Source organism: Malus sylvestris, chromosome 2 (assembly GCF_916048215.2).
Source record: "Malus sylvestris chromosome 2, drMalSylv7.2, whole genome shotgun sequence".
Taxonomy (NCBI): domain Eukaryota; kingdom Viridiplantae; phylum Streptophyta; class Magnoliopsida; order Rosales; family Rosaceae; genus Malus; species Malus sylvestris.
The window spans coordinates 12,557,222-12,574,054 of record NC_062261.1 but is presented as its reverse complement, the minus strand read 5'-3'; the positions used below and the strand labels follow the sequence as shown (position 1 = coordinate 12,574,054).

At 35.9% G+C, this 16,833-nt stretch overlaps 2 protein-coding genes across 2 annotated transcripts; both read left to right on the top strand.

The window, feature by feature from the left end:
• The first annotated feature begins 675 nt into the window (after positions 1 to 675).
• LOC126613737 (uncharacterized) lies at positions 676 to 4,361 on the top strand. The gene is made up of 5 exons (XM_050281323.1): positions 676 to 1,191; positions 1,545 to 1,781; positions 2,288 to 2,371; positions 3,092 to 3,221; positions 3,309 to 4,361. Exons 1-5 carry the CDS (start codon positions 902 to 904, stop codon positions 4,044 to 4,046), a joined length of 1,479 nt encoding a protein of 492 aa, XP_050137280.1. The 5' UTR covers positions 676 to 901; the 3' UTR covers positions 4,047 to 4,361.
• Positions 4,362 to 11,953: 7,592 nt separating this feature from the next.
• On the top strand, positions 11,954 to 15,828 carry LOC126605201 (uncharacterized). The gene has a single exon (XM_050272575.1). It carries the CDS (start codon positions 12,659 to 12,661, stop codon positions 15,521 to 15,523), a length of 2,865 nt encoding a protein of 954 aa, XP_050128532.1. The 5' UTR covers positions 11,954 to 12,658; the 3' UTR covers positions 15,524 to 15,828.
• Positions 15,829 to 16,833: the final 1,005 nt, after the last annotated feature.

The following is a 16,833-nucleotide window of genomic DNA, read 5'->3' as shown; positions in this document are numbered from 1 at the left end:
AAATTTACCATTGTAAATCCAACGATCCAGAAATATGCTGTTGGAAATTCAACATCCCAGATTTCGCCACGTCGCTTATTTTTTCGGAGCCTTTAGCGCGTCTGCACGCTGACCCAACTCGCTGAAATTCTGTCATAAAAGTTTAAGTGCTATTACAAAGAGTCTGTAGCATTTTGACGGTCAAAGCTCGAATTTTTTCAATGACCGAGTTGAGCAACGAAGTCTAATAACAAAACTGAAGTTGGTTACCAAAAAACTAAAATTGGTTGCCAAATAATCTGTTTAATTTTTTTTAAATAACATTAAATATGGAAAAATTAATAACGAAATCTTTTTTTTTTTAGTACAAATAACAAAATCTTTGTTTATAGGAATTAATAACGAAATTTGAAAAAAGGAAATAAACCAAAATGATTATGAAATGGATGGCGTTATATATATTAAATTCGTTCACCAAATGATGTGGCATAATTTATACTGCACAAATTTTTATTACAACTATTTATCAAATTTCAGTTTAAAGCACATATTTAATTAGTGACACATTATTTTGTGTACTTAGCATTATTCTTATTAAATTAGTCATATTTTCCATTAATCAATAAAGAAAAAAAATGGCAATAGAAAAATATAAATACCATGCCGAGCGTGCCCCAAAATGCCAATGAAGAAAAAACACACTGAAAAAGGTGTGTCCTAAATTAGGAGTCCTAATCCTTAATCTCTCTCCCCTTGTTTGCTAAATAGGGTAAATTCCACAATTTGGGCTCCAAATTTGACCGTTGGAGCGAGGGATTCAAATCGCCCGCTGCGACTCAGAGTCCAAGAGAGAGAGAGTAAAATTCAAGTCACCCATACCCGCAGAGACTCATCAGATTCCCAGAGACAGAGAGAGTTCACAATGCCAACTCTGGGAATGAAGACTGTTGCCCTAGAATCCTCAGCAAACCCTAACCCTCAAAGCAATAATGAGCACCCCCAAACCCCCAAGTCTCTGTACGAGCAGTCCAGAGAAGATCGAATCAGAGAAAACCGCGAAAGAATGCAAAAGCTTGGCATCGTTGATATCTCTCTTCAGCTCAAATCTAACTTTCAATCGAATAGATCAACGAAGAGCTATTCCGGCCGAAGTACGATGCCGTCTGGACCCACTTCCATTCGGTCACGAGGACCCACTCGTCGTTCGTCTAGGTAATCTCTCCCATGCCCTCTCTGTTAACTTCTTGGATTATGAAAATTTGCCCTTAGAAATTAGAATATTTAACCAAATGGGTCTCTGATTCTGGTGGATTTTTACTGTTTCTGGTTTTGAATGTTTGATGGGTTCTCAAAATTTGAAAAATGACACACGTTTTTGCTATAAAGATTGAATCTTTATTCGACCAGGTCTGTGATTGTTGTTGGTTTGAAGCTGTTTCTGAGTGTGAATGCTTTTTGGTACTTGATTTTGGAGAATGTGGATTGGGTTCTCAGTTACTTTTACTTCCATTTTGTTAAAGTTGATTTCTTTTGCTTTTTTCCATGATTTGGTTTTATGGGTTCAGATTGAAGAATGCGACACCAGTGAGCTATGCAGAGGTGCATGTGTCGAAGAAGGATGAGGCTTCGTACATGAAAGGTATTATGCTGGAGGAAGGTGATAGGCCGGAGATTTACACAGAGGAGCATGAGAAGCTGTTGGGCAACACTGATAAGACCTGGACTCTATTTGTGGATGGTTATGGAAAAGATGGAAAGCGGATTTATGACCCGGATAGAGGAAAGACTTGCCATCAATGCAGGTATACCTTTTTCTGCCAAAATGTAGCCTTATGTAAATATCGAATGCCGTTTTTTAGACTCGGAGAGAATGATAAGCTAGGATAAAATAAAAGGTTTGGGATATTTAAAAGATAATTAAGGGCTCGGTAAGAAGTGCTTTTAAAATGATTGAGAGCGCTTTTGATGAGTGCTGTTGGAACCAATCCTTAGTAAAAATGCAAGTGAATCCAAGTGCTTTTGGAACCCAAAAACATTTCACCAAAAGCGCTTTCAGTCATTTTAAAAGCACTTCCAAATGAGCGCTAATTAGAGTGGAGGACAAGGTAAGGAACATAACTGGTGTCAAGTCGTATGAACATGGAATATTATAGTAGCAAAGTACTAATGAAATATCCACCCTCCAGGTCCATAATTTCAGTATCATTTTCTTGCTATGTGCTGTGTCTTGATAAGCGTTGTAGTATAGGTCTTTCTGGACTAGTGCATTGGCTTAATATATTTGCAAGATTGAAATTATGTTTTACAGGCAGAAAACTCTGGGCCATCATACTCAATGCAACCAATGCAACAGGTTCCAAGGGCAGTTTTGTGGCGATTGTCTCTACATGCGGTAAACTATATACTCTTAAAAGTTTCTTCTCTTATCCACTATCAGTTTGGTACCATTGATTTGTAAACATGAGCAGATTGTTGTGAGGTTGCAAGGCGATTAATAACCGTAGACTCCTAGAATGCTCATCTTGGGCACTTGCTTTGATTGTCAAACTTTACAACCTGCTGTTTTTTTACTACCGGGTTCCCTCTTATGCTGTCCTAATTTGAAGTTGATACGTATACTCCATTTTTATTTCTTTTATGTGAATTGCGACATGTTGACCTCAGCGATGCTTGTCTTACAAACCTTATATCAATTTTCTTGCATTTTATGGGAATGAAACAAGCTGGGTGGAGCTTAGGCTGCAGTGGCATGATTGAATTATTGGATGTTTTTATCTTTGTCAACTATACATAGAGAAGTTCCTTAGATATTATGACTGCAGACTGTCAAATTCGAATGAAAGTGAACTTTAAATGATATAGTATTAATGATTAACGTACTGCATGGACATTCCCCCTGAAGCCCCAAAAGGAAAGGAAAAAAGTGGTTGGCTAACAAAATTTTCATCGGTTGAACTTCACGCACATCATAGGTTCTACACAGTTGGCTTGTATGAATCATCCTTTTGTGCTTCACAAGAGGGCTACCTAACCTCTTGTTGTAGTGGTTGACTCAGATGCATTCTTAAAAGTGTTAATCCAATGTTTATACTTATTTATCTTCTTAGAGCAGATATGGGGAACATGTAATTGAAGCCAATCAGAATCCAGATTGGATTTGCCCTGTCTGCCGTGGAATTTGCAACTGTAGTTTCTGTCGGACAAAAAAAGGATGGCCTCCTACTGGCATCCTCTACAAGAAGGTTCTTTTCAAAACCATGCCACATATTTTTTGTTTTCTCTTTTGTCCCTTGGCAACGGGGCTAAGATTAATTTTGTCTACTTTCTAGATATCACAACTAGGTTTCAAATCAGTTGCACACTATCTCATTCACACCCAACGAGGACAAACGGATTCAGAAGAAAATCTGGAAACCACCAATCAAGTTTCTGCAAAGAGGTCATTGCAATTCCCAGATGTAGATGCATCATGTGAAGAAATTGTCAAGGACAACAATGATATTGGAGCAATAAAACTTCTAACTTGGCAAGAAAGAGATGACGAGTTTAAGAGTGAGAAGGAGAATGATATCGAGAATAGCACAAATCTAGATATTAACAAACAAACATCTGCAAAGAGGGCATTGTCCTTTTCAGATGTGGTACCACAACCTGAAAGTTTTGGATCACCTGAGGTTGACCACAAGGTTGGTGACCACCTTGGATTGTCAAAGCTTCAATCTGAGACTGAGAGTAGCAGAGATGATCGTCAAGGTGAAAAAGAGAATACAATGCCCTTGATGAATATGAAACTTGGTAATGGCAATACATTGGAAACTAGCTCAAAGTCTGAAACGAAGCCTGCTCTGGATATTGAGCCAAGCACTGATAGTATTGGTGGAAGACTAAGGCAGAGACGCAGGAAAGGAAACAAGCTTAAGGATGATGACTTACAAGAGGAAAAAATGGAAATTCCAGATAGCAGTCCTGCATTGGGCACAGAGCTCAAGAAGAAACGTGTTCTTGCTGAACCAAGTCCAGACAGCATTGGTGGAAGATTGAGGCAGAGGCGCAAGGGCAACGCCTAAGGCAGCATCTATGATGTTAAAAACTAGCAAATAGGACATTTTGTTGATGCAAACACTCTTGGTGTCAGTCTAGGTAGCTGAGAGAGTATTGCAACGAGACTCTAATCTGTATGATTTCTTTCAGCAAGGATTGAGTCGGGTCTTTTGGTTAGTGTGACAGAATTGCGTATGTTGCAAGAAACCATGCTTTTCTGTATGTTATTCACAGTGGTTTCCAACCTTTTGAATTCAAAGTCTTATTTTGTTATGAACCAGTAAATTGTAGGTCATTACATTTCAAACGTGTTAATTTAATGACCTCCTCCATTCACCACATATTGGCAATTGTTAATTTGCTTCCCTTATTTGTCGAATTACATGGTAATTATACACTGATGTTGGATTTTCTGCTAATTAAAATGGTAAACTCTGCTAGGCTCGTAAACTTTGCTTCCCTTTGAGATACTAGATGTACAGAACTGGCATCTCATTGCCAATCCATTATTAGAAAGGTGATCTCATTTACACTAGAGAGATTCTACCGTGCAACCGCGGGATATACTTCCGATTACACTCAAAATCTTGCCTTTCCTCTGCCTCTAGTGAAGTTAGGCACAATAGGTTCTAAGTAGACCATTGAGTTGAGCTTTGCTGGCTTTAGAAAGCACTTTGATGCAATAAAAGCTCAAAAGAAAAAAGCCAATTGCTTATGAAGGGGAAAAGTGGAATGTAGATGTGATTATCAACTTCATTGGATACTCCAACTTTAGGCAGAATTTCTCTTACCACATCATAGATACCTAACTCCACGTGATTGGTTGGAGTATGAATTTCCATTTGGTAGCTATTAGTAACATTTCAACAATGTCATCTTGCTCTCCAAATATGTACAAATATAAAAGATCGAAAAAACACTTGGTATGGTGCATAATTACTTTTTTAGAGTGCAAAATGATCATTCTGATTTTCTTAATAAAAACCCTGAAATGAATTTTTGGAATTCAAGCATATAAAGCACTAAACCAAAGTTCTAACTAGCCACAGGTTGGTTTAAAACAGTATATTCGATACCTTGTATCTAAGTTTGAATCTCCCTTTATATACATTAAACAAAATTAAAATATTGTCATGTACAAGAGAGAGTGAGCACAAAACAAGGTTTTAGTGCGTAAGTACAAAAGAACATTGAAGCAAGACCTGAAGAGAATCCAATATCTATAAAAAGGACAGAGGGGTTGAAAATGTCGTACGTAATATATATGCAAAAGCATTCATATGAAGAAAAGAAAAGGAGGTCACCCTTTTTACTCATTACTTGCAAGTAAAGATCCCACTTTTGGCAAAGTTGGGTGTTCTTGTGCTTTGAGCCTTTGAGGCACATCATTTTGCATTTACTTAGTTGGCCATTATGTAAAGCAATTTAACCCTTTTCTTCTTTTCGTAAGCATGCAAGAAAAAACATTGAGGCTTCGACATTTGAGCAAATGGTAGTCTTGGTAGCTTCTTTGACGACTATCAATGTTAATGAGAAACAGCTTAATGAATTAAATTATTGTAAAAATTGATTATTTTCTAAGTGTTGTTAATATAAAGTTCAATAATAGTCAATTAATAATTAAAATCTAATAATATTTTTCTTCAAAAATTTAATGACTTATTTTATAAAATGCAACGTCAAAAACTTATATTCGAGAAACTCTTATTTATCGTTTACCATGTTCATGATCATGTCCAAGTCTTGGACCATTTGATGTAGTCCTCCCTCGTGATTTGACAAGGCATTGTAGGTTATTCAAAAAGCTTGTTGGTCAACCATGCATTATGGATATGATCGTATTCTTAGGCTGGCTTCAATATGACAATTGATGTTCCAAATTGTCATATAAAATGTGATTAAAACCATCAAATTCCAACCATGTCAAAAAATTTGCTTTGATTTGAAGCCTAAGTAACGTGTCCATTTTATATTTTGTAACTTTTTGGGTCAAATTTAAAATTTTGGAATATAGTGAGAAGGGAGACTTTTAATTTGTATAGTTTTGGTGGGAATTATTATTGCCTGTTACATTCACGATGGTGTATATAATTGTCCTTGTGTATGAATGACATGTTTTGGATTGACTTGATCAATTAGAATTTAGTTAAGTATTTTTATATGGTTAATTAGTATTTTTTATCCGAATTATACATGGTTGACTCTATTTTCTAATTTCTTTTAGACAAAATTATGCGCATATGGTGATCATGTTGATAAAAACTCAATATCTAAAAACAATATAAAAAAGGGAACTTTAACGAAAAGCACATGGTACTGTTCACTTTAACGAAAAACCACATTTTTACACTAAAAAGTCAATCCTGGTACTATTCATTTTACCTTTCATTTTTTCCTTATCATTAAAACTCAAAGTTTTCAAGCCATTTTCATTAGTTTTCCTTATAAAAAATCCTCAATATCTCATACGGATAACTTTTGATTGTAGCTTGAAAGTGTGTGACTATTTTACATGTTTTAACAACTTTTGATTGTAGCTTTTAAAAATATCAGGTGTTTCTTTATGAGACCTAGGGAAGCAATTTATGTTGTAAATTATTTTCCGTGTTTTAAAAAGAATTGACTACAACCTGATGTGTTCTATTGTTAGGATATATTATCATAAAATTATTCAAATGTTACTTTTTATTTATCGAAAGAAATTTCATTAAAATCATGGCTGACATGTTAAACATGTCTTTTAGAATTCAAGAGACTACATATGTCAAAATAACATCGTAAACCTAAAATTATAAACACATAAAAAACACAATATGATTCTTCAATCATGGAGAATCCTTAATCCTAACCCTAAACCTAGTCATGAGGACTAAACATTGCAAGTCCGATAACTATCATAGAGGCTCCACGAGAAAAATACCGCACCAACATCTGATGATCTTCCAATTTTTAATAAATAAATCCTGTTGTAAGTCTCGTTCAATAAATATCGAGTTATCTTTTTATAGTCCTTTATCAAGCACATAAACCTCATACATCATCACCTCAAATATAAGCAACAATCACCACTCAGAAATATTGTACAAACCACGACCACAACCCCGAAAGCTTTAAGCTCTCCTCGAGAGATGATCATGCATTAATGTTCTGATTATTTCCATCCATCATAAAGTTTGTTTCAGGCTTAAAGCTTGTACTTAATCACTTCTAACATCGAAGCTACACCTGCCTAAACAAACTACAAGTTGAAATGTATAACATATCTTTTTCTTTTTGACTTTTTGGCTTTTTCCTTAACTTTAGTCTATAGTCAATATAATCAGTCCAAAGTCGAAAAAGTAAAACTAGAATATTGCAAAATTGGGTGTTGTGTAGTGAGGCAGGTTCTAGGGCTGTGTGCACCGGAAAAGGATGTTGCCGGATTCCTTTCATAGGAATCCTAGGGATCCCGTGATTTCATCCGTTTTTCGTATATCATTAAATCAGTTTTCGTTAAATACTATTTATTTTAATTTTAAATTTTAAAATAATTTTTAACCATACGATATATAATGAACGCGTGAGATCACAGGATTTCTAAGATCCGTCAAGGATCCTTTTCCGAGTGCACCATGTCCAAATCTCTCTGCTATCGAGGAGAGGGGAATCCAAAGGCGCTGTATGCTTATCAATTGTCTCGTTTCATTTGTATGCGTGCTTTCAGCTTTTGCTAATAAACTAGGATGCTACATATTTCTGCCTAAAACTTGCATGATGTTGATGCACCAACAACATTATCATCTAACTGTTAACATCTCAGTGTTAATGTCACACTACTAATTATTTGTTTCAATTAGAAGTGAAACTATTCAATATGAATTTTAATTTATTTTGTGAAGTTTTCGATGTATGACTCTATCCTCTAACATTAAACATCTTCCACATTGGCTACAACGACTTACCCACATCTAGTTTTCATACATTGGGAATTGGTTGTCTTGAGTTTAATTTTTACATTGTTTTTTGTATTAGTTATAGGTTAATAACTGTGAGAATCATGTTTATAAGAATCAAATTTTTGTGAGTTTTTATTCAAATTTAAGAGAATCAGAGTCAAAATTTCCGACTTCTTTGAAACGCCTTGACTTTTTATTCTATTTATATATATATATATATATATATATATATATATATATATATATATATACACAACAACGCCAATAGTATTAATAATGCACAACAACATTATAAATGCATGAGATACATGTAGATGATTATTAATTCTTACATGGTCCTATTAAGAATACTTTCTTAAAGTGAGACTTTCTATAAAATCTTCATCACCTCATGTTTTTTGTATAATGGTTATAATATAAAATTTAGCATAAAAATTGTGTCAAAAAAATAAAGTGGCAGATAATTCATAAAAATTCTCACTTTTGAGAGAATTTTCTTAACATTTCTCATGTTTTTGCTTTCTTCTACTAGATCAAACCGAGGTGATAAAAAAAAAAAAAAAAAAACTACTGCATTAAACTTCTATTGGTAACCTTATTAATACAATTACTATGTGTCCTGCATTAATATCTTGATGACAGTTTTACTTCATCGGTATCCATTATCTTGGAAACGATCATCATAAATTAAAGAAAATTTTAACGAAAAGTTCATAGTATTGTTCACTTTAACGAAAAATCACAAAAATCAATTATGATACCATTCACTTTACCCTTTATTTTGTCATTTTTGTTAAAACTTAAAGTTTTCATGCTATTTTTATTAGTTTTCTTTAAATTAAAATCTAAAAAAAGCACTCCTTCAAAAGGCATCCATTAATTTTCAACAAACATTCTTCTTTTCAACTCTCATGGGGTACATATTATATGTAATGGATAACTTTTTAGGATGCCGGAACGTGACTTGGTACACTAAGTGCCATAATATAAACAGTTGAATTTTTATTTTTCAAGTATCCAACCATGTGTATCGTGACACTTGATGTACCGAATCGAATTTGCAGCACACATAAAAATCTCTCTAGGTGATGAAATACCTGACTATTTGCCTAAAAGAAATAATTCATTTTCACAAATAAAATACCGTTTGATTAAGTTAACATGTATATAAAGTTTTCTTTTGTGTTTTTATACGTACGTAAAATTGTGATTAACTATTATGAAAGAATGACTCATTATCCATCAGAATGCAAGCCGTGTTCTTATATATACATCAAAGTTAGTTGTTGGCATATTTATATTTTGAATATTCATTCATAAAAATATAAAGGACCTGCATAATATATAAAGTTTGAGGCTTGCCACTTTCAAACCTCTAGAAGATATGGCTGCAGTACAATAATATTAATATACAACACAAGAAATATCTTATGAGATATGAATATCAAGAAATGAAGATATTCCAAGCAAATGATACTAATATTATCAAGAATATCATTTCTGGAATGTGCATTGAGTTTAAACCCAATAAATTAAAGAAAATAAAAGTCTTTTTACGCATTCATGGTGGATATACAAGGATAAAATATAAATTAAATAAAAAAATTCATATACACACACTTATACCTTAATCAAATCGCAAAGCAACAAATTAAGGGTTTTCATTGGTTTTAAACATTTAAAAAAAAAAGAGGGGATGCTATCCACATGCTCATTTGTACCTCTTATACATCCCTCTCAATTTTTGGCTATCAGATTAAATGAATTTAAGAAAATCAATAGACAAAAACTTAATAAGAGTTTGTGGAAAGTAAAAAGGAGTGTACAAATAGCACTACCCGACAAAAAAAAAATTTATTGAATCACCAATTGTGGAGACATCAAAACAAACCAAGTTTTTATTTGTTAATCAAGTGGGGTTAACATTCAAGAACACACTAAACAAAGGAAACCAAAGCCAACTTAAAAACGATTTGAAATCTTTATTTGTCAAATTGATATAAGAGTTGACTAATTAAGATGTTTAGATTTCGTTTGCCAAAAAAAAAAAAAGATGTTTAGATGTCATTTTATGGAGGTGGACAAATAATAATAGGCCTAATTGTTTAACTTATGTTTTACTATTTTTTTTTCATGAGGGAATATGCTTATTTAACTAACTGAAAAAGATAGCAAGTGGACAATTTGGAGAAGAGATCCTATAGTTTCACAAATAACTAATAGCAATGCAAAATCTTATAAAATAAAATACAATTAGCAAATCAAGCAGGCGCAAATTGTCGATAAGAGATCCTCTTCGAATTTCTTCCATCAAGGTTACCAGATCAAGTGATTCGGACCTTTGAAATTTCATCTAACGGCCTATCTGTTTTGATCCCTTAAAAACTATAATAATTTTAGACCGTTGGATGAAATTTCAAAGGTCCGGATTACTTGATCCGGTGATCTTGGTGGAAGAGATCCGGAGAGGATATCTTCTCGACAATTTGCACCCGCTTGATTTGCTAATTGTATTTTATTTTATAAGATTTTGCATTGCTATTATTTATTTGTGAAACTTATCTGAACATATAGCTTGAACACAGCAATTTTTACATCATAGAAATATTTCTATCAAAGTGAGAGAAGAATCTTGTGGTAATAAAAAATAAAACATATAAGTTTTACTTTGTTTTTGGATAGATTGATAAGATAAGAGACCAATAAGTCAAAAGCTCCAATCCTTAACACTAAACAAGTGTTACTTCCCCACATTCTAAATAGCCTAATATAAAATGATGAATTTTTTTTAAACAAACGATATTATCTATATTAAGGGATTAGGATAGTAGGTTAAGTCTCGTAATGAGCTAACAATAATATGGTTCAAATTCGACTTTGGTGAGAATCGAACTTAAATTCTCTCACTTACAAATTAACAGAAATACACATACACTGTAGTACAAAGTGATAAAATAAGAGAGATTTAAACATGAACGTTATGAGGCAAGGGAAACACACTATTTTTGTTAACTCGTTTAACCAACATTTTCTCAAGATTAGTGTTTTAGAAGACCAAATAGTAAAAAAAAACATTGATTTGGGATTGAAATACACTATTTTATAATATTAGCATAAAATTAGCATCAAACTATGATGTAAAATGATATAGAGTTTATAGAGAGCTTACCTTTAAGAGAATCTTCTTAGAATTTTTCACTTGAATTAGGGATAGTGCTCTTTATACACTCATTTTTATCTTCTATACACTCATTAATTTTTACTTATTGATCTTTCTCAATTTATTCAATCTAATAATCGAAAATTAAGGGAGATATATTAGAAGTAAAATATAAGCCTGGATTCTGGATAGCACTACTGCGAATTAGGCAGCTACCTCCTGCCTAGTTGGACATAAATCAGCTGTTGTACAAGGGGTTGGATTGTCTGCCATTCCATTTTCATACCCTCTTTATGCCTTCTTATGATGTGCGATCATAGTTAAGCCACGTTAATATTTTATATTAATTTTTTTTATAAAAATAATAAAATATAAAATAATAAAAATATAAAATATTGATATAACTTAACCGTGACCACACAAAGAAAAAAAAAAATAGAGAAAGTATGTAAATGAGAGGACAGACAGACAATCCACCTTATTTGTACAAAAGCCAAAGCCAACTGATTATTTGACTTTTAAGGCGCGGCTGTGGAAGGGATGGTAGTGCCTTCCGTGGGTCCCACCACCAACACAGCCAAACATCAAAGCAACCTGATTATTGTCGATCGATTAAAAATTAGAAAAACTAATGAAAAGGGCTTGAAAACTTTGAGTTTTAATGATAAGGACAAAATAAAGGGTAAAATGAATAGTACCAGGATTGACTTTTTAGTGTAAAAATGTGATTTTTCGTTAAAGTGAACAGTACCGGGTGCTTTTCGTTAAAGTTCCTTAAAAATTCGGAAAAGAAAAACAAAATTAAATAAATATAAATGAATAAATGAACACCATTTTACGTTTCGGTTTTGTGAAAGTCAATGTTCTTTCCCTCTGTTGGTATTAGGAGGAGCGATTGGTGTGGTAGTTTGTGGATTGAGTCAAAGTTAGAGAGAGAGAGGAGAGAGGAGAGAGGAGAGAGGAGAGAGAGAGAGAGCTTGCAATTAATTGTGGTGCAGTGAAAGGCTTTGATTCTTGAAAGAAATTTCCAGCATTTGTGCATTTGGGAATTTCTTCTCTTTTGCAAAAAGTTGGTTCCCTTGGAATTTTGGAGATCTGGGTTTTTAGGGTTTGACCCCATTTCCTTTAATTTTCACTCCTTGGGGTCGTTTAATTTTCTTCTTTATTTCCAGAATAATTCACTTTGTTGACGTTTTGTGGAAATTGGGTTTCTTTTAAATGCTATTTTGGGTGGGTTTGACCTGGAAAATTGTTCGAATGCTTCACTGAGCCACCGGCTTTTTCAGCAGCGGCTATTGGCTTTCAAGTAAATTCGCTTCCTTTCCTCCTCTAATTTTGCGTTTGGAACCAAAAGCTGCTTCCTTTCGAAAGTCCAATTGGAATCCAGAGGTCGGTTTTCTTTGATCTGGCCAAAAATCACCTCTTTCTTGCCTGGGAGGAGCTAGGGTTTGATGGGCTGAATCCAAAACCCTAGTGTTTCTGCTGCTCAGAGCCAATTTTCCCCTCTGGGTTTTTCGATTCAGATTGAATTCAATTAGCTTTCATGCATTTTTCACTATGGAAGCCCTTATATCAGTGTGCTGCTCTGCTCATGGACAAGAAGAGCAGCGGCAGCAAACGGAAAGATGGGTCATCAGATTCAAATCTTGACATCCGGAAAACGACTTCAATTCTCCGAAAACTTCAGGAGAACAAGCTTAGGGAAGCTCTTGAGGAAGCATCGGAGGATGGATCACTCCTTAAATCCCAGGACGTGGAGTCTGAGCCCATTGGCAACCAAGAGGAGGGCCTTGGCCGGTCCAGATCCCTTGCTAGGCTCCACACCCAGCGCGAATTCCTCCGTGCCACTGCACTCGCGGCTGAGCGCATTTTCGAGTCAGAAGACGCCATCCCTGAGCTCCATGAAGCTCTATCGAAGTTCCTCACTATGTACCCGAAGTACCAGTCTTCGGAGAAGATCGATCAGCTGAGGCTTGAGGAGTACTCACATTTGTCTCCAAAGGTATGCCTTGATTACTGTGGTTTCGGGCTTTTTTCGTATCTGCAGACAGTGCACTATTGGGAGTCTTCTACATTTAGTTTGTCTGAGATAACTGCAAATTTGAATAATCATGCGCTTTATGGCGGTGCTGAGAAAGGCACTGTGGAACATGATATAAAGGCTAGGATTATGGATTATTTGAACATTCCTGAGAATGAGTATGGTCTTGTGTTTACTGTGAGTAGAGGTTCTGCATTTAAATTGTTGGCCGAATCATACCCTTTCCAAACGAACAAAAAATTGTTGACTATGTTTGATTATGAGAGCCAGTCTGTGAATTGGATGGTTCAGAGTGCCAGAGAGAAAGGTGCAAAGGTTTACAGTGCCTGGTTTAAGTGGCCAACCCTCAAACTGTGCTCAACCGATTTGAGAAAGCAAATTACGAACAAAAAGAAGAAGAAAAAGGATGCTGCGACTGGTCTTTTTGTTTTTCCAGTTCAGTCTAGAGTGACCGGGGCCAAGTATTCTTACCAGTGGATGGCATTGGCACAACAGAACAATTGGCATGTCTTGCTTGATGCTGGGTCATTGGGTCCCAAGGACATGGATTCGCTTGGTTTATCCTTGTTCAGGCCTGATTTCATCATCACATCATTTTACAGGGTCTTTGGGTTTGATCCAACTGGATTTGGCTGCCTTCTGATTAAGAAATCAGTTATCGGATGCCTTCAAAATCAGTCGGGGTCAACTGGGTCTGGAATGGTGAAGATTACCCCTGAATACCCAATGTATCTTAGTGATTCTATAGATGGTCTGGACAAGTTGGGTGGAATTCAAGATGATCATGTAGCTGAAAATGGTGAGAAACCCTCCGACTCTCGCCATGGATCACAGATGCCTGCTTTCTCTGGAGCATACACGGCTGCTCAGGTGAGGGATGTATTTGAGACTGAGATGGATCAAGATAACAGCTCTGACAGGGATGGAACTAGCACCATATTTGAAGAGACGGAAAGCATCTCAGTAGGGGACATGATGAAGAGTCCTGTGTTCAGTGAAGACGAGTCGTCAGACAATTCAATTTGGATTGATTTGGGTCAGAGTCCACTGGGTTCTGACAAATCAGGCCAGATTCACAAACAGAAGATTACCTCTCCTTTGCCTCCATTTTGGCTTCTTGGGAGGAAGAACCATAAGCAACTTTCCCCAAAACCTACTTCTAATATACGTGGCAATCCAATATATGATGACAAAGAGGTAAATTCAGGGTCACACGATGACTCCCATGTGCTATCATTTGACGCCGCTGTCTTATCAGTTTCAATGGATTTGGACCGTGTCAAGGAAGTCCCTGAAGAACAATTTGCAGAAGCCAGCCCCACTTTACATAATGGTAACATTGGTTCTGATCATCATAACGGGGAGTTCCAGGAAGAAGGTGGAACCAGCAAACCTACTGGGTCAGTTTTGAACTCTGCTACAAATGGGTTTTGTCCCAAGAATTCAACTTCAACGTCTCAGCATTGTAGCCTAGAGAATGGATCAGCCACAGAAAGTTGCGCAGAGATAAGAGAGAGTGCCATAAGAAGAGAAACTGAAGGTGAATTTAGGTTGTTAGGAAGAAGGGAGGGGAGTAAATTTACTAATGGTCGATTATTTGGTTTGGAAGAGACTGAAGCACCAAGCAGGGGGAGAAGGGTGTCCTTTAGCGTAGAAGATAACCGTAGAGATCATGGAAGCCATAGTCTTGAGACAGGAGAGATATCTGCAGCTAGTCTGGACGACGAAGATTACACCAGTGATGGGGAATATGGTGATGGACAAGACTGGGACAGGAGGGAACCGGAGATCACATGCCGACATATTGATCATGTTAATATGTTGGGCCTCAATAAAACCACCTCCCGATTGCGATTTTTGATCAACTGGCTTGTGACCTCGTTACTGCAGTTAAGGTTACCTGGTTCAGATGGAGACAGCAGAACAAATTTGGTTCACATCTATGGGCCAAAAATAAAATATGAAAGAGGTGCAGCTGTGGCTTTCAATGTGAGGGACCAAAACAGAGGGTTGATCAATCCTGAAGTTGTTCAGAAGCTGGCCGAAAAAGAAGGTATCGCTCTTGGCATTGGTTTCCTCAATCACATACGAATCATGGATACCTCGAGACAGCATGGGGCTTCGAATCTTCAAGATACTACGCTGTGCAGGCCGATGGAAAATGGAAGAAAAGGTGGGTTTGTACGGGTTGAGGTTGTAACAGCTTCTTTGGGTTTTCTCACCAACTTTGAGGATGTTTACAAGCTGTGGGCTTTTTTGGCCAAATTTCTAAATCCGGCCTTTGTCAGGGAGGGTGGGCTGTCTACTGTCGAAGAAGAATCTGAGACAAAATCTGAAGCATCTCACGATGAGATTGTTCCGAATTGAGAATCAAATTTCCTTTGTTTGATGTGTAAGAATGTTTGGTGGTCTCTCAAAACGTCGAAGCAGATGATTTCCAAGCCAAAGCGGGAATGGTTTTGTTCCTGTATGGGTGGATTCTGTTGCTCGTTTGCTCGGAAAACTCAACAATGCAGGCAGATGAATTTGTTGATTCATATTTGTTATTGCTCTGTATTTTCTTTCTTTCCTGTTTCACTTTTGGGGGTTCTTGTAGAGTTGGTTTAGAAGTTTGTATCATCTTCAGAAATGGTAATGCAAAAGCAGAGTTAGGATTGTAACTACTGCCATTTTGTCCACTTTCTGCTCTTTCAGTATTTTATTTCTTGCAAGGAAATTCAGATTTTGCTCCTCATTTTTCTCTGTTTTTATCATGTTTCCCCAGAAGATGCATGATAAATTCTGGAAAGTGATTTTGCACTCGCATTGTCCCGCTGCACTTCTCCCTCTATTTATAGCCGTTTGATTGAATAAATAAAAGAAGAATTAAGAGACTGAAACGAGGGGATGCGTGCGGAGGAGAAAACTGGAGTGAAAGTTGCTACCCTAAACTTTCCCCTTGATTAAAATTGAGAGAGGCCATGGGATGGGTATATTCTGGTGAAAAACAAAATAGAGACAGAAGGATCTGTCTCTATTTAAGTAGAAAATTCATTTGAAATTCAATGTTTATTATGTTTTTCAGCTTCTATTTTTCACCAAACCTGCTGTTTAGTTGAGCGACATTCTAATATAAACCACGCGGTTGAAATTGGGTATGGAGGTCACATTGCCTTGGCTAACTTCATTATGCCAAAGTAGGCATAAAACTTGTTATTTTTACCATATGACAACAGCAGAATATGGATACACATTGAGCCATTGAATGTGAATCTTGTCAGCCAAAAAAGTAGAAAGAAATTAAAGATTAAAGAGTGGCGGATTTAAATGTGTGGCATGGAGGTCTTTTTTTTTTTTTTTTGGTAGTAATAATCTTCAGTAGGCCATACCCATTGAGTTTTGTTTCCCCTGGAATTACAGTGATTAAAGTATATATCATTAGACTTCTCTTTTAGCTTTTTGTGCGTTATGTGGCTCTCTCTCACTCTAAATCATTTCCGACTGTATATTTTCACGTATCTATCTCTTTTGCCACATGACAATGCATGCAACCAGTTAAAAGATAGATTCTCGCCTTTAGTTGGAGTGGGTAGCTTATTGTCACTGCATTATAAGGCAAAAACACATCCCATATAATAAGGCAAATCTTTTTATTCCAACCAGAATAATACACAGAGAGAACGGTAGTTATGGGTTTT